This window comes from Mustela lutreola, chromosome 18 (genome assembly GCF_030435805.1).
Source record: "Mustela lutreola isolate mMusLut2 chromosome 18, mMusLut2.pri, whole genome shotgun sequence".
In the NCBI taxonomy this organism is placed as follows: domain Eukaryota; kingdom Metazoa; phylum Chordata; class Mammalia; order Carnivora; family Mustelidae; genus Mustela; species Mustela lutreola.
In genome coordinates this window covers 2,537,294-2,555,952 of record NC_081307.1, presented here as the reverse complement: position 1 = coordinate 2,555,952, position 18,659 = coordinate 2,537,294, and the positions used below count along the sequence as shown (strand labels likewise).

The window sequence follows — 18,659 nt, the reverse complement described above, 5'->3', positions numbered from 1 at the left end:
AAATAGCTTGGATTTTAATAACAAAGTCTATCCTGTTTTCTTATAGCAATGAATTTAGCAAACTAGTGGCAGAAGAATATCTGAAGTTTTTTGATTTTACAGGGATGACACTGGATCAGTCTCTCAGGTATGATTAATTACCACTTCTGTTCTTTTTTGCTTCCAAATAATTCTGAGAAGAGGAAGTAATGCTGAAACTAAAATCCAAGTTTTAATTCTTTTAGCCCACAGTGACTTTGTGATCTTAGTTCAGATTATACAATAGTTTATTAGACATAATAGAAAGAAAATAATTTTTTTATGAAATCATATTTTCCATCTAGTAGATGACATAGTAAAAAATAGTAAGTCTTGAGAAGTGGAATCTCAAAAGTAGGTCTTGACAAGTGGAATCTGTGGAAATCTGGTTTTTGGATGATCAATTTTTTAAAAAGGCACAGATTTACAGACTGTAGAATTACAGGCTTCCCTCCTGCCGAAACATTTATTTATAATAGCCAAATAGCCTTTAAGATGATGCTTGGAATTAATTCATGAATGGAATAAAAATGAACATCAACATATAATTGGCAGAAGGTATCTGTAAACTGTTTCAGATAGTAGCACTTTTTGCTGATCTGTTCAAATGAAGGTTTAAACACACTGATCCTCACTTTTCACACCATAGTGTACTGTAAATTTCTAAAAGTCATGAAGGTAAAACCCAGTCAGTGTTTACCTCTTATTAATCTTATAACATGTCAGAGCCTGGAGGAATTTTGAGATCATCTGTATAACCCTCTAGTTTTATAAATGAGGAAACTGTGTTTTGGGAGGTAGCATGAGGATATTTAGGTTAGAATACACAATAATGACTTATTCAGTGGTACTTTGTGTGAATTGAGGGCATACATAGGTTTTTCCACGGAAAACAAGGGTAGAGAAAAGATTGATGTTTATGCATTATTCTCTGATACGGTTTATAAAAGACAGTTATGAAAAATTCCACTTTGATTGTTATAAGTTAACACGCTAAGAAAGCAACACTTTCATCATAGAAATAATAATGTTGTATGTTTCTTCTAATTGTGAGATTTCTTAGAACATTTTAAAGGATTTTTTTTTCCTTCCTAACTCATGTTTAGGGAAGCACATCCACTTTGTCAAGTGAGGGTCATTGGAATTCATCATTAATAGACGGTATTCTTAGTGACTCTGATTTAGATTGGTGTGTGGTTCTGGGCATATTTTTGTTTTTCAAAGAATTTTTATACATTAATTAGTTGGGTTTTAGCTCCCAATTTTCCTCTCATATAAAAAGTTAATATAATGTGATAATAGGCAAAATAAAATTAACAAAACTTGTACACAAGATAATATAATTGTAATTTTTTTCTTTTTTTTAAATTTTATTTTATTTATATTCAGTTAATTAATGTATAATGATTATTAGTTTCAGAGGTAGAGTTTAGTCATTCATTGTTTTATATAACAATGTGTCAGTGGCAAGTACAATCATATAAACAAAATGACAAACTGTTACAGTTTTAAAACATAGCCTCCATGGTTATGGGTTTGATATTTAAGTGTTCTTTGGTTTTTATCTGACTGATCTTTTAAATGGGTACTTGTCATTTCAGTCATACGGCGAAGTTACTACCTTCCCAGGGCTTTATTTTAATGTATTAGCTACCATGTTACTGTTACTATTCTGTCATCTTTCATATTAACATTTTATAGAATTAAATTTATATTGAATGGCTATCTCTAGCAAGTTTTTTTTAATAACTAGAATATTTTTGTATAATTAATTTTATATTATATATGAATTAACTTTATCAAACATAAAGAGTATGGTAATGTTTTCTAGTTTCACTTTTTTTCTCTTAATTCTTTCTTTAGGTATTTCTTTAAAGCATTTTCTCTTGTGGGAGAAACTCAAGAACGAGAGAGAGTTTTAATACACTTCTCCAATAGATACTTTTATTGTAACCCAAATACCATTGCTTCACAAGGTAATGTGATGGAAATGTTTGTATTTCAAGAAACAAGGGTTATTTTTCTCATAAAAGTTAAATTTTATTGGGGCGTCTGGGTGGCTCAGTGGGTTAAGCCGCTGCCTTCGGCTTGGGTCATGATCTCAGGGTCCTGGGATCGAGTCCCGCATCGGGCTCTCTGCTCAGTGGGGAGCCTGCTTCCTCCTCTCTCTCTCTCTGCCTGCCTCTCTGCCTACTTGTGATTTATCTCTGTCAAATAAATAAATAAAATCTTTAAAAAAAAGTTAAATTTTATTGTGGAAAATATGGAAGATTATACAGAAGAAAATGAAAATCATCTAGGGCTCTCTAATTATCTGGAGATAACTTTTAACAACTGTTTGATTTATTTCCTTCTCTATTTGTATAATATTTAATTTCAAATTTGAATCATTACAGAGTTGTGTTTTCTCTTCTTTCCCTTTCAGTTGTGAGCATTTTCTCTTGTCATATTTAATGGCTGCATGACATTTTTTTCTTTTCATTATTTTTACTTTGTTTTCCAGTTCTATAGTATGATAAGATGCTTTAAATCACTCTTAAATTTTACATGCAAAGCACATTGTAATAAATGAAATGCAGGTTTTATTTCTTCTTTCTATCCCTCTGATTAATCTAAAGTTCTTGAAGAGCATGTATACTTAGTTTTGGAAACGTTTACAAATCTCACTGGTGTTTGTAGTGTGTCTCCCGTGCTTTGGTTTGATAATTCGTTGTAGCAACACTGACCACTGACTTTGACTTGTGATTTTAATGAACTATGAGTTTATGTTTATTGTACTATTTTTCAAAAGCAACTTCGAACTATTTCATTGTTGATGCACCCTATCAAGAGGTTTTTCTTCCATGTCAATTCCTGCAATAAAGTAAAATTTTCAAGGTTTGAAGTCAGGCGCATTCATTTGCAATTGGAGAATTTTTCATAAACATGAATTCTGGAATAGATCACTAGGATTAGAGGCACCAGAAATAACCATTTTCTCTAGCTTCAGTCTTGCCAGTTAACTGGGATAAGTGTAGATGTTCACTAAAGTGATTAATTCCCAGCCTCTGCCCTGCAGGCCTTAGCTAAATTAACTAACAATCTCATCATTAGAGTCACATTCATCTCCATAAAATGGGAATTTAATTTTCTTCTGTCCTTTCTTTGATTATACTTAGACTATTTACTCACTGTTTCTATCACTAATCAGTATTGTGTAGCGAATGAAAGGGATAGAAGGGAATTGTTTTTATTAAAAGCCTCCTCTAAAGCTAATAAAATATTGACATTCCTGAGTGAAATAAGGAATTTGGATATGTACACTCATCTGGCTGTTGATAAGGGTATTGGAGAGTTGGGTGCTGAGAGTTTTACAAATGCTTTCAAGGAATTAATTTTAAATGTACTTAAAATTTAATAATAATAATCTGGAACTGGAATAAATGCACTTTTGGGTATTCAGTAGCATCTCCTTTGAGATATTAATAATAGAAATCACCTACTCTACTCAAAGGCATACTTCTGAGAAATAAGCTGTCTCTAATTCATGAATTCAGTAATTAGGAAGGCCTGCCTTTCGCACATTTGGCATACACAATAAGATTTTTCTGCATCTGCAGAAAAAATTCTGTTGAGAATTGCAGGAAAAGAATGAGGAGAAGTAATTCTAAGGTTTGGAAATGAGAAGCTTCTAATTTTTAGTGCTTTCTCTTTTCCTTTATCAAGGAATAAAGTGATGTTTCCACCTAAATGGGACATGGTCCATCTGTTTGGAGCAGCATCTTTCCCCTGAATATTTAATTTTTTAATCTTTACAAGATTATTGCAGTATTTTACTTTTGGCTGATCCATAGTATCCTGGACCAGTGGCCTTTAGTGAATCGTCAAGAAAGAGGATAACTATTGCTGCCCATATATATTTTTAGCCAGAGAACTAATACCCGGACAGTACACTGAGAGACCCAAATCTTGGTTTCCTGTAACTTTTGCTTCTTCTTAATTTGCATTCCTCCCAGAAAGTTAAAAAAAAAAAGAAGGAACGGTAGCAAATAATTTATTTTCATTTCTGCATCTTTTATTACATAAGATTAGGAAAATATAAATAAAAAGATAAAAATTATCTCATTACCCAGAGACAGTAATGTTTTAATATAATGCTATATATTATTCTAGATGTATTTATATTTAAATGGGATCATACTGCATTTTGTGCTTTTCATAGAATATGTGCTTTTCATATAACAATGTGCTTTTCATATAATAGTTTATTGTGAAATATCTTTTTGTTTCAACACTCAGCATACTTCGACAACATTTTTAATGTCTTAAACATAACAGGATTGTGGTTTTGGAGGGTTTTATTTTCTTGTTCCCCATTATAAGTGATATTTCTTTGGATACCCTTGTATCTTGTCTAGATCCTATTTCCTTAGTGTAAGTCTTATAAATGGATTTGCTGTGTCAAAAGATACTGTTCAAAGCTTAAGATATGTACTCTCAAACTACACTCCAGAGAGTTAAGAATAATATACTTTATCACCAGCAGAGCCCTATTGTCTGCACTGAGGCCCTTTTAATAATTTTTGTTTGTTTGTTTCCCCAAACAAACATGATTGTGCTTAGCCACATTATTGTGTTTTCAGAGGTTCTTAACGTATGCCACTTTGATGATTATAAGTAGTTCAACGGGAAATGGTGAATTAATGCTTTCTTTCCTGTCACTTCCCTTAGATGGAGTCCATTGTCTTACCTGTGCAATGATGCTTCTTAACACGGATCTCCACGGCCATGTAAGTGTAGGTGTGTGAAGCCGTTACTTAGAGAAATTAAAATATTTTGAGCTTATCTTTGCTTTTGTGTTCATACACACTTATTCTCTCCCCTTCCCTTCTCTCATTCTCTACGTGGCAGGTAGGTAAATGTAAACCCTTGGGAAAAAAAAAAACAACTTACTTTACATGCTAACATGAATACGATACGTTCTGCATGTCTGCAGTTGACTTACCTGTAGTGAGTGTGTTCTGTATCTTTTCTCCAGTAGATGGCAGAGACAGAGCATTTGTTTTTGGGTTAGCTATTTGGGTTGATAATATGATGGAAAGAGGAAATAAGTTAGAGCTGAAGATGATGACCATGTTTTTACTAAATCTAGTAGCCAGTTTTAAGAACACAGCCTTTTCTTTGCTTCTCAGCTGACATGGTCTTCTTTACTAGTTGAAATATTAAAATATTCTAATTACCATCTCATCTACTGTTGAAAAATCTAGAGAAAACTTAACCAGGGTGAGATGTTTTATAATTATATATAAAATTTTACCTTCCATAGGTGTGAAATTTTAGCATTTACTTAAACTGTTTATCTTAGAGAAAATGAAAATCTTTTAGTTTAATATAGGCCAGTATGTACTCACTTAGCACAAAAATTATTTCATAGTCCCAGGTCCATTTATTCTGAAGAGAAAACCAAGTTTCTTATAATTAAAGAATCTAGGTCATCCCTTGATTTGCTATATGATTTATCTTAAAATTTTAAAAAATCACACTGAAAGAATAAAGCTTAGGTATCTGTACAAATTCATTTTCATCTTCCAAAAGGACACATCATTTCCTTAAGAAAGGCAAAATGGTACAGTTTGGGACGATTAAAGTGGACTGAAGGGAAAAAGAAATGTTCTGTCAGAAAAATGAAGAGGAGATACAGTGATAGCTAACACTGTCTTCACATACCTCCCAACTCAACTAGGAAACTAGGAAGTTCCTTTTTCAATTTCCATGAGTTGTATTTAGAATAGCGAAGTGACTTGTAGACATATGTAACGTGTCCAGCGATGATACAGAATAAAATTAGTAGATATGCTCAGGGACATTTTGGGGCCATAGCACCATAATACATCCTGGGGATATAAAGGTGCTAGGATTCCCGCAGCATGAGCCTTGATATGAGGATCAGAATCTAAACTCACTGGTTTGTTACGGGGATGACAACTCATTGTACCGTCCTGACCCCTGTTTTTCTGTTACCAGCAAAGCAAGTTTTCCTTGCTTTTTTCTCTGCCTGTCTTATGATGATGACAGTTACAATTTTGTCCTCCTCTTTTCCTCCCACTTAAGAGAGAATTTTTGAATACTTGTCCACATATAACTTTGATCCAAGTTAGTGAGCCCAATATAAGGTAGCTTTGTCACGTGAGATATTTTAAGGTCTCATTCACATATGATGGGTGTGCATTTTGTGTCTGTTGACTGAGAAAATTTATGATGACAAAAAAAATCCAGTAACACGTTCAATTCTTATTTAAAAGTTAAGGATCTCATAGAACTTCTGTAGAAGTTGCTAGATGGGGGATTAATTTCTATTAAAAGCTGAATTACTTTTTAGAAAGCTAATATTGCCTTAATACTTTCAAATAAGTGTTTATCTTATTAATCACAATAATTTTAAATATGGCAGTAAATAAAGGTGTGAGGTTTTTTACATATTCAGATAACTCAGCTTGTTTGATATCCAGACTAACCATGAGCACAGCAGTGTTTATAGTCCATAAGTTCAGAACCACAGATCTCGGATTTGCACTTGCTCTGTTTTCAGACCACTTTTATATAATTGAAAAGAGACTAAATGAAGAGTAACGTTTCTTTTTGCAACTAGAATGTAAGAGTTTATAGGTAAGAGGCAGTATACGAATAAACAGTTTAATATTATCCTGAGTTGTGCCAATTGTACATAATTAACAACTGGCTATAGTGACAGAACTACATGTAAGAGGGAGAATAAGTACAATATTATCAACATATTTTTATTAATTATTAATTTTATTATTAATTTTTATTAATAATTTATTAATAATTTATGGATTATTCTTAGCTTTGTTCTTGAAAATGTGTGCTATATACTTAGGATTGTCTGTGGGTAGGTTTTGTATATTAGAGGTTTTTTAAATCCTTATTTACAATGCATGCTGTTGAAAGTCTGTTGAATATATAGTTGTTTCATAAGAACTAACCATACGAAAATGTGTTTTCTTATCTTCCAACTCTGGATTCATTTTAAAAATAAATTTTCCTTCTAGGTGGTAAGTTTTTATCCATAATTCTGGATGTAGTTTCTGTTGCATCATGATTGCCTGATGTATTGTTACAGTTTCTCTTTGACTTACTAGCATGACCCCTTTGAAGGTGAATCATTCAAAATATAAAGTGAATTATTTCTAATATCTGCCCCTTTTCACCTCCTCCCTAGGCTGTACTGCCTAGGCCATCACCTCTCATTACTTAGTCCAATGCTAGAATAGTCTTCTTGGGAAGTGAACTAGTAAGCCATTTTCCTTTTCTTCTTTACCATTGTGCCCTGATAGCAATACACCAGCATGATCTTTCTAAGAAGTACTGCAGTAAGCTTGTCCTCATGCTCTCAGTGGGGGAGGCATAACTTGGGAATTAGCTTCTTTTGGCTTTTCTTTGTGATGAATCCTCCTTGTGGATTTTATTTACTCTGAGGAATGATACATTGGAAATGCACTGGTATGGGCCTTTGTTCATTCTGCTAACTTTTCTTACTAATAAAATCACTGAATGTATACTAATGTAATAAATCTAATATAGTGTTATATGTTGGAATGCCTTTCTGTCTTTCTTTTTATAATTTATTCTAACATTCAACAAACACTTATAGTATGTCTGCTCTATCCAAATTCTGTGCCATCTGGGTAAGGATTGGAAATGAATGAGACATTCGTGGAAGTCAAAAATCATTTCTGATAGTGTTGGCTAGGCTGACTTCCATTAGTCCTTTTAACTTAGAATATAGCAGGTGATTGAGGTGCTGTAGTGGAAAAGTACTGGGGAGATATTTTAATTATACCTTGGATAATTGAATTTCACATGGAAAAAAAATAATCCGAAGTATATGCAATATTTTTGGGAGAAGTTCATTCAAATGTCATAATTTCAGTGGAGCTAAAAATGCTGATTCCCTATTTTTTAAAAAATACAAATGATGCATTATTATTTTAGCAACAGTATTGACTTGCTTTTATTTGCGTGTAGTTTATTCTCTTAGAAAAAATATTTTATAATTGTGGTCACATAGCTAATGTGCTGAGTAATCTCTTATTTTTAAAATGACTCTTCATCGATGAAATATGTATATAAATTAAACTTTTGCATATACAGATAACTTTCTATTAAAACAAACTCTAGAGTTTATTTTTCTCTTACAATATGGGAACTAAGTTGTATTTATGTTATTTGAGCTATCAACAAGGAAAAAATTGAAAATATGAAAATCTTTTTCTTTAAAGCCTTGTGTTTTATTGGAAAAAGTATGAATAAAGGATTTTATAAAGTTAGAATAAATTCTATACTATTTCTTTTCTGGACTGATCTTCACTTGTGCTTTGTTGACTGTAACTCGCTCTCAGGTCCTTGGATCATAACAGAGATTCAGCTATCTACCAGGATTATCACTGGAGCTGAAGACAGGTGTCAGGGGCAGGACAATAGGCAGAAACTTTGCACCATTGTTGGACCCTGAAGTGGGAAGAAGTTTTAGATGTAGACTGAGTTGTAATGAAGAGTGGGATGGATAAATAGAATCAGTTAGTCATTTTCACAGCTAAAAGTCAAAAGAGATCTGTAAGACAATGGCTGCCCAGGGTCAGGCCTTGGTTAGAGGCAGTAGCAAGGACATTTATTTGTAATCAAGGTATTGTGGCAGAATCTATCCTTTGACACTGTGGCTTGGGATTTTTAATAGGAGTTTTACCGAAGGCATCTCTGTGTTTTTCATTAATGGCAGGAGCTAGCCCACTCTGCAACAGGTGTAAAGGAATTGGGGGTGTGGTTCTTCTGGAGTGGTGGCTCAGTCTAGTCATCCTGTAGATAACTTTGGGATACTCTGGGTATGTTGAATATCATCCTCAGTGGTCTGAATTTAATTATGAGGCAGGACCCTACTGTTTTTTTGTTTGTTTTTGTTTTTCTTTTTGTTTTTGTTGGTGTTAGATTATAGGTTGAATAAGGATAAAACGACAGTTAGTATACCATACTGGTAGAAGGGCAGAAAGGAGTCAAGTATAGGTTATGTAATAGAATGATGTTAGCAGTTCATTATTTTTCAGTGTGTAAACTGCATTGGTAATTTTTTTTTTTTTAATTCCTAGATTGGCTCTGTAGGATCGTAGAATTTTAAATTGGCGGGCAAAATATTTTATTTATTATCAGAAGTGGAAAATGACTATTGTAAGAATTGTTTAATGCTTTTACTTTTCACAGTGTGCTGTTTTACCTTTCTACCCTCAAAAGCACCATAGGCCTTTAACATCCTTAGGAAATTTCTGTTTCTGTGATAATCATTATTGTAATTGGCCAGCTGCCTGAAGTGCTTTTTGCCTGCTGCTCTCCCTCCTGTCTAGCTGTCTTCTCTCTGGGCTCCTCTTCCTGTCTCTGTCGCCCCACAGCCTAGATGCCCTCTGCCAGGAAAGCCGTCTTTGGCATTCATTTATTTTCCTATCTGAGCTTTACCCTACTGTAGATTCTAGCCTTGTTCTTAATTTCCTTTTAGTCAACAAGCCTTCTTCCCCTTGGAGGCCTCTTTTCCATGTCCTTGGTTCCAAGTCTTTCCCTTCATCTCTTTGGGAGCTTCCCAGCTACAGTGACTTCCAGGCTCTCATCCCTGGAGCTTCTCAGTGATAATGATAGTTCATGGAAGGATCAGGTCTGGATCAGCATTGCCAAGGATTTCTGGTGGGGCATTGGATTCAGTTTTCCTGTTACTGTTTCTCTTACCATAAGGAGCATTTTGGGGATTGCTTGAGAACCTTTACCATCAGCTGTGGAAGTGTTTTTATCGAAAAATGTCTTATAGATTGTTCTATTTTTTTTAAAGATTTTATTTATTAGAGAGAGAGCAAGAGAGAGCACAAGTTGGCAGGGAGGGGCCTAGGGAGAGGAAGAAGCAGTCTCCTTCTGAGCAGAGAGCCTGACTCAGCTCAATCCCAGGACCCCAAGTTCATGACCTGAGCTGAAAGCAGATGCTTAGCCGACTGAGCCATTCAGGTGCCCCTCAGATTTTTCAATTTTAAAATGACCTTTAAGATACTGTCACATTGACAATGATGTGTGGAATTTTTTTTTAAGATTTTATTTATTTATTTGACAGAGAGAGATCACAGTAGGAGAGAGGAAGGGAAGAGATCACAGAGAGAGAGAGGAAGGGAAGCAGGCCCCCTGCTGAGCAGAGAGCCCGATGTGGGACTCCATCCCAGGACCCTGAGATCATGACCTGAGCCGAAGGCAGCGGCTCAACCCACTGAGCCACCCAGGCACCCCTGATGTGTGGATTTTAATAGGAATGCTTACTTCAGCATTTCATAGTTAATCATGCACTGGTGCATTTTCTCTGCTTCTGTGACTTCTCAAAATGAAAGCCTCCTTTCCCCCATTTCTTTTTTTTTTTTTTTTAAATTTATTTTTTATTTATTTTCAGCATAACAGTATTCATTATTTTTGCACCACACCCAGTGCTCCATGCAATCCGTGCCTTCTATAATACCCACCACTTGGTACCCCAACCTCCCACCCCCCCGCCACTTCAAACCCCTCAGATTGTTTTTCAGAGTCCATAGTCATGGTTCACCTCCCCTATTTCTTCCTCCTCTAGCCACCTCCCCCACTTCTCTTCCTTTCTTCACTTTTTTTTTTTTTTTCTAGTTCTCCTTTTTTAAGAATAGGTTCATACATGGAAAATACAATATGGAGACATCAGTTGGGTCAGTGGGGCTCATTTAGGGACTTCGGGTTATCGAATTTGTACGTTATTCAGTAGCTGCTTTCCTTTTCCTTCTTACCATTAAGAGTTTTTCACATTCGCACAGGTCTTTAGTAGAAAATGATAAAGCAGATCAAACTCCGTATTAAGTCTGTTTTTGCTCTTTCTTCCTGCACATGGTTTGAGGAGGGAAGGAGTGAGGGTGAGGAAGGTGACTGAAACAAACCTCTTACCTCTAATCCCATTACTTAAGTTAACATCTGTCATTCTATGACAAGTTAAAAGTAGATTTAGTCTTTGTAACTTGATAATGAGGTCAGTGTCTTCTATCTTCTCAAATTTCAAGGAAATACTTTCTATGAAGTTGTTACAGAATCTGCTACTACAGTACTTCTTAAACTTTTTAGTATCATATTCCCTTTATACTCTTAAATTTTTTTGAGGACCCCAAAGAGCTTTTATGAATATCCATTAATATTTTACCATGTTAGAAACTAAAATGGATAAGATTTAAAAAATATTTAGTATTTTAAAATAGCAATAATAAACCCATTAAATGAATAACATACTTTTTTCTTCTAAAATTAGTGAATTTTATTTTTTAGTTTATTTTTAGGTATATAACAATGATTCATTATTTACATATAATTACAAAATGATCACAGTAAGTCTAGTTAACATCTTTCACCATCCATAGTTAGGTTTTTTTCCTTGTGATAAGAACTTTCAAGCTGCTCTTCAGTTTCAGACATTGAGTACTGTAGTCACCATGATGTACATTATATCCCCATGCAGTACTTCCTTTACAAAAGGAATATTGTACCTTTTTTTAAATTAATTGAAGAGCAGTTGACACACAGTTACGTTAGTTTCAAGTGTACAACCTCGTGATTTGACAAGTCTGTTTGTTATGCTATGCTTACCACAACTGTAGCTACCATCTGTCACCATACAACACTATTACAATACTATTGACTGTTTTTCCTGTGCTGTACTTTTTATCCTGTGACTTACTCATTCCATAACTGGAAGCCTGTGTCTCCTACTCCCCTTCACATGTTTTGTCCAACCCCCAATCCCCGCTCCACTCTGACAGCAGTTTGTCCCTCTATATTTATGGGTCTGCTTCTGCTTTTCCTTATTTTTTTTTTAACTTTACACACATTATGTATTTTTTAAGTTTTTAATTTAAATTCCAGTTAGTTAACATACAGTATAATACCAGTTTTAGGTGTACAATCCAGTGATTCAACACTTACAAAGAACACGTGATGCTTATCACAAGTGCACTCCTTAATCCGCATCACTTATTTGTTCATTTGTTTGTTTTTCAGATTCCACATATAAGTGAAATCCTATAGGAATAACATTCTTTTTTATGAATAATAATTAGACTTAGCAAAACAAAAAAAATCAGTGAAAAGTATAGCATTGAAAATTTTTGGCAAGACTCTTTCCTATTTGGCTTAATAGAAGACTGCTGAATTCTCTGCTTCTGTATTTAATTAGTTGCTATATGTCACAAGTAATGTAGGTTCTAGAAAACTCCACTCTAACTTATGAGTAAGAGTGAAAAAATGTTCTGAGTATTATTATAACACTAAGTGTGACCTCATGGACTCCCTGGACAGGATCCCTGAGTCCTACTTTGAGAACCACTGTCTTAGAATGTTATTATCAGTTGCCATATTTTTTTCTTTAAACCATGTCTACTTCCTTTTTTAATGGCAGTGTATTATATAAGTGGCAGGGAAGTCCAAGTAGTATTTCAGATATCCCTAAAAGTAGAACTTCTAATACTTACATTAACCTATGATTGGGGTTTATGAAAGAATACTTTGAATATCACAGCCACAGCTTCTTGGTTGGTTTGGAAATTTATGAAGGATCTTGCTTTGCCTGCTAATCATACATATAAAAAAATAGACACCTGAGGGCAGCATAATACAATTAAACTTACTTGATAGAGAAGAATACAAAACGAAAGCAAAATAGCTTATAGCAGATCTATAGAACTGAAGTAATTACCAAATCTGTAGTATGCTTTTTCTCCCCCCAATTATTGTAACATGTTGGAGGAGGTGGAATTATCATGTGGGAGGGTATGCCTGCTGTGGTTTTAAAATCCCAAGACTTATGAGGCCAGATTTTACCAATGGATCATGAAAGCTTTTAGTTTCTCTGAAAAAAATTTTTTTTCCCCACAATGCCACATTCTACATTATTAAAAAAAAATTTTAGGGGCGCCTGGGTGGCTCAGTGGGTTAAAGCCTCTGCCTTCGGCTCAGCTCATGATCCCAGGGTCTTGGGATCGAGTCCCACATCGGGCTCTCTGCTCAGCGGGGAGCCTGCTTCCCTTCCTCTCTCTGCCTGCCTCTCTGTCTACTGTGATCTCTGTCTGTCAAATAAAAATAAAATAAAATCTAAAAAAAAAAAAAAATTAGGATTATTTTGCCTAATTCTGCAACCTGTAAGTCAGAGTATATGCTGTGATCTGTTTTCCTGGTGAATACTTGAGATAGCTGTCCTTGCTAGCTGCTCTCTTAGATCTGAGTTTAGGTTAGGTCTTGTCTGGAGCTTTGAAGAAGGTTTCATTCCTCCAGTTATCAGGGAAAGCATACTCAAAGCAAAGACTTGGTCACTCTTGTGCTGAATTTCAGACAGTAGCTTGTATGGTTTCTAGGTGACTCTAAAGAAGGAATCTCTTCATCTTAACTTTTTCCCTTTACTCTCATTGTTACCATTAAAGCTGGGAGCTGATTATCAACTGAGTGGGGAAAAAGGCCATAACTTTAACAGTAAGGCACAGAATACATCTGAATACATACTCTAATACATAATTCTAATCTATTTACATGCTCACTCATGATGTTGTCTTGAATACAAATGCCATTTCCTTCCAGTTTTCTTTTAGTTCAGGGGTCAACTAGGCACCTGGCTGGCTCATTGGTGGAGCATGTGACTTTTGATCTTAGGGTTGTGATTTCCAGGCCCACACTGGGTATAGGGAGGACTTAAAAATAAAATCTTAAAGGAAAAAAAAAAAAGATCAGGGGTCAGCAAAGTATGACCCACAGGTAAAATCCAGCCGAAGGTCTGATTTTGTAAGTGAAGGTTTATGGAACACAGCCACACCCATTTCTTTTATATCTTCACACTAAAATGATAAGGTGATGAGTAGTTATAACAGAGACTTCATGACCTGTAAAGCCTAAAATATTTCCTATCTAGTTCTTTTCACAAATTTATAGAACTTTTCTACACCCCCTGCCCTTAGTACATGAATCCTCCTCTCTCTCCCAGACATAGTAGAGTAAGGTTAAAGATGATCCTTTTACTTAACATTCTGAATGACATGTTAAAAAACGTATCTATGTTCAGTTTTTGAGAAATGATAAATTCATCAAAGAATTTCTAAAAGTCATTTAATGTATTTTTTTTTAAAAAATGGAGACAAGAACTCTTTCTTGTATTCTAAGATAATAGTTTAATATATTTGAAAATGGCAGTATAATCATTTTGGAGAAAAGCCTTAAATCTTTGGGGGGATATGAACCACCAGTCTTGGGTTTTTCATCTTTTTGCTTAATATTCTCTCTCATTAAGGATTGTGCCTTAATTGGCCAACTATTCAAAATTTGGTCCTGCTATTTTGGGGTTTCAAACGGAATTTTTACTTTTTGTGGATTTTCCATTCTGTATGTTAAATTTTAGATTTGATTAAAGATGCCTCTTGATTTTAATTAATGATCCAGAGATTCATATTCATCAAACAGCTCAGATTTGACTGGAAATGTTGCATTGATTTCAGGAAACAATTTCTTCGACTCTCAATTCATCAGGAGGCTTTTTCACATCTCCATGCTTTTATTCATTTAATGGAAAGGAATCCAGAATATAAAAAGGTACTACAAAATTACTGCCTTGGCATGTAACTGGCCAGCATTTGTTTCAGAGCAAGCCTACTTTTTTCCAGAGTTATGAATCAATTTGGGAAGAAAATAGAATCATGGCAGTGTGTGAGTTTCTCTGTGATAGCTATGAATGGTTGAGATACAAAATCAGTGATTACAGTTAGCTTTGTTCAGTGGACAGTATTTGAATAATAATATTTCAAAATAATGGATACAGTTTGGTATAAGAAGAAGGAAAAATCCAGGTATTATATGAAGGAGTATTTCTCAATTACAAAAACTTCATTTCATTTTACTTTTACTCCATGATAAAAATGGTACAAAAACTCAGGAAGGTTTAGCCATATATGTAAGTAAGGCACAAATGGACTAACGAGACCCTTCGCCTTTCCTCCTGGGCCTTACCTAGAACTGCCAGTGAGTCAGAGAAGGACAATAAATGGCAGATATAACCACCTCAACTAATCAAATATTAGTAAGTTGTTGAGCATCTTTGATTAGTAGAGAGCCATTTATCTTGGTTATTTTCCTGCATTAGTCAGGCAGATTGAGGCACCAGTTCTTGGGTGTTTGTACTAATTCTTCTTTACTCTCGAGGACCCAAAGTGTATGAATTGTTATTGTTAGCTTGAATTTACATATCCATTTTCTCCCTAATTGCTATTTTCCTAATTGTTATTTCAAAATTCATGTGAGTCAAAATGGTATCTTTACACTAATGTAGGCTGTGAAAATATACAACAAGCAATGCTAAATAAGCAAGTAAATAAAATAAGTCTGAATTTAGAATGAAGTATGACTTTATAAACCAAAATAATGCCAGGAACTCTATCATTGTTTTTCAGTGTTACAAAACATAACTATTAATTAAATGATGAAAGTTTTATTTATACCATATAATAAAAATTCATAATGTCCTCAAGTTTTGTGACTTAGTGATCTTTAAACATATTGCTCATTAGTCTTTCAAAAGAATTTTGAACAAAAAATAGTACCCTTCTTCCAGTTTAAAGGTGTCCTCTAAATTTTTTCATTACAAGTTTAAGTAATTAAAACTTACAAAATTAATTTTTGATATGGACATTATTGACATTAAAACTATTCTTTCATTAGTGTCTAAAGGTTAGATGGAGCTAATAGTACTTCCAAGTGACAGTAAGTACTTCTGAAAATCTGTTCCTCCAAAGAACAATGAGAACACTTGCAAAAAATGATCAGAATGTTTTTAGAACTCTGGAGATTAATGAAAGGCTTGCAACAATCTGTAGAGTGTTTATTGAAGAAAACAAAACAGAACAAAAAGCTGAATATTCATAAGAACAGTAAGATTTTGTGGTGTTTTCACTTGCTTTTTTATCATTCCCCTCTCCTCAGTTCCACAGTAATCTTAAAAACCATTAGTCTCTCACAGTCATATTAGCTGTGAAAACCAGAATCATTGACAGGAATAGGCAGTTAGGAGCTTCCTCAAAAGCTCCATTCCCAGGGAATTGTCATTATTTGACTTGTCTGGCAGCTGCCTCACTTGCAGAGCTCATTTTTTTTTTTTTTTTTGATCTGACTGTGCGCTCATTCAGTAAAAACAATCTTTTCCCTAAGCATTTGACCATTGTTCAACATTACTGTTGCATCTGATTCCAATAGCAGTTGGGCAAACATAGGTTGACCAAAAAACTTAAAAGGAAAAGCTGGGAAATACAGCATACTGGTGAACTTTGACATATTCTTGGGAATCTATGTCCACCTGCCTTGGAAAAACCTGAGAAGGCTTGAAGCTCTTACCTCTGACGACCCTTGAGATTCTGCATAAGCAAAAAGTGAAGACTATGACAGACTTAAAAATATCTTTAAAAAAAAATCTTAAAAAAAAAAACACCTGTCTCCTGGAGCACTGAAATTATACCTTAACATGCATGCAGAACCCAATGACAAAGGCTGGGATGCTTACTCATTCAAGGCATTTCAGGAAATCTCTATCCAATAATAAAATCAGCTAACTGAGACTTCAGGGATCACATACAACAAAGAATTAGTTCAGGAAAAGCCACTAAACAAACAATACAGTAACAACAAACAGTTGGGGAAGGGGAGGAATCTGACTTACAGATTTGCCATATTATTTAAAATCTTTAGTTTGCAACAAGTAGTTCTTGCAAAGAAAGAAGAATGTATGGGTCATACGCACTAAAGGAAAGCAGTCAATAGAAACTGCCTCGAGGAGAGCCAGACATTGGACTTAAAATATTAGAAAAATGGACTAAAAACATTCAGCTATGTGTTGTCTAGAAGAGACACATTTTAGATTCAGAGGCAAATATGTTTAAAGTTAAAGAATGAAAAAAGTAGTACCATTTAAGCAGTAATTGGAAGAGAGCTGGTTCCTGTGTTAATATCAACAAAATGTACTTTATGACCAGAATTAGTAGAAACAAAGACATTTTATAATGATGAAAGGGTCAATATACCAAGTGGATACAACAATTCTAAGTTTAGGAACGTAATAATAGCCCTGTAGGGACACCTGGGTGGCTCACTTGGTTAAGTATCTGCCTTTGGCTCAGGTCATGATCCCAGGGTCCTGGGATTCATCCCTGCATCAAGCTTCCTGCTCAGTGGGGAGCCTGCTTCTCCTCCTGCCTGCCTCTCCCCCCGCTTGTACTCTTTTTCTCTGTCAAATAAATAAATAAAATCTTCAAAACTAATAATATAGCCCTGTAATAAATGGATAAACAGGGATACCTGGGTGGCTCAGTGGGTTTTGCCTCTGCCTTCAGCTTGAGTCATGATCTCGGGGTCCTGGGATCCAGTCCCCCCCCCTTCCTTTGCTGCTCCCCCTGTTGTGCTCTCTCTCCTCTCACTCTCTGTCAACTAAATTCTTAAAAAAATAAATAAATGGGTAAACAACTGGCAAGTAGAAGGTAGATAATACACTGAAAATCAGAGCACCAAAATATAGAAGTTACAGAACTAAAAGGAGCAATAAACAGCAGTACAGTAATAGTTGGGGGCTTTAATATCCACTGTTACCAGTGGATAGATCACTTAGAGAATCATTAAGGGAACAGTGGATTTGAACAATAGTATAGGCCTGATGGATCTAGGAGACGTATACATTCTGACATATACATTCTATCTAGCAGTAGTAGAATACATATTATTTGAAAGCACACATAAATCATATTAGGATAAATCATGTTAGGCTACAAAATAAGTCTCAAGAAACAGAATATGAGAAAAATTAGGTCAAGTACCTTTTCTGACCACAAAGGTTAGAAAATGAAAATAGAAATCAATAACAGGAGGAAAGCTGGAAAACTCACAAATATGTAGAAATAACCTCTGGATCAAAGAAGAAATCAAAACGGCAATGAAAAATTGTCTTGAGACAATTAAAAATGGAAATGCAATATACTAAAACTTATAGGATGCAGCATAAATGGTTTTAAAAGGAAACTATAGGTGGAAGCACATATGTCAAGAAAAAAGAAACATATCTTAACCTAACCATATACCTCAAGGAACTAAAAAAAGAACAAACTAAGCGCAATGTTAGCAAAAGAAAGGAAATCATAAAGATAAGAGCAGAAATAAATGGAATAGAAGATAGAAAAGCAATAGAAAACATTAACAAACTGAGTGGGTTCTTTGAAATGATAGCAAAGTTGAAAAACTATCAGGTAGACTACACAAGAGTAAAAGAGAGGATTCCTAAATGAATAAAATTATAAATAAAAGAGGAGATGTTACAGTAGACACCACAGAAATAAAAAGAATGATGAGAAACTACTATTAACTGTTATACTCCAACCTAATGGACAACCTAGAGTAAATGGATGAATTTCTAGAAACATGGAGTCCACCAAGGAAATAGAAAACCTGAACAGACCAATGATTAGTAAAGAGACTGATTCAGTATCAAAAGCTTCCTAACAAAGATAAGCCCAGCACCAGATGGTTTCACTGGTGAATTCAAACATTTA

General features: G+C 34.6%; 1 protein-coding gene across 9 annotated transcripts in view; it reads left to right on the top strand.

Moving 5' to 3' along the window:
- The window catches only part of PSD3 (pleckstrin and Sec7 domain containing 3), a 769,411-nt gene that overhangs the window by 400,714 nt on the left and 350,038 nt on the right, over window positions 1-18,659 (top strand). For all 9 annotated transcript variants that reach the window (XM_059155883.1, XM_059155885.1, XM_059155884.1 and 6 more), the window contains 3 exons: window positions 47-127; window positions 1,882-1,994; window positions 4,729-4,787. In XM_059155883.1, coding sequence (XP_059011866.1) covers window positions 47-127; window positions 1,882-1,994; window positions 4,729-4,787 — 253 coding nt within the window. The remainder of the gene's footprint in view (window positions 1-46; window positions 128-1,881; window positions 1,995-4,728; window positions 4,788-18,659) is intronic.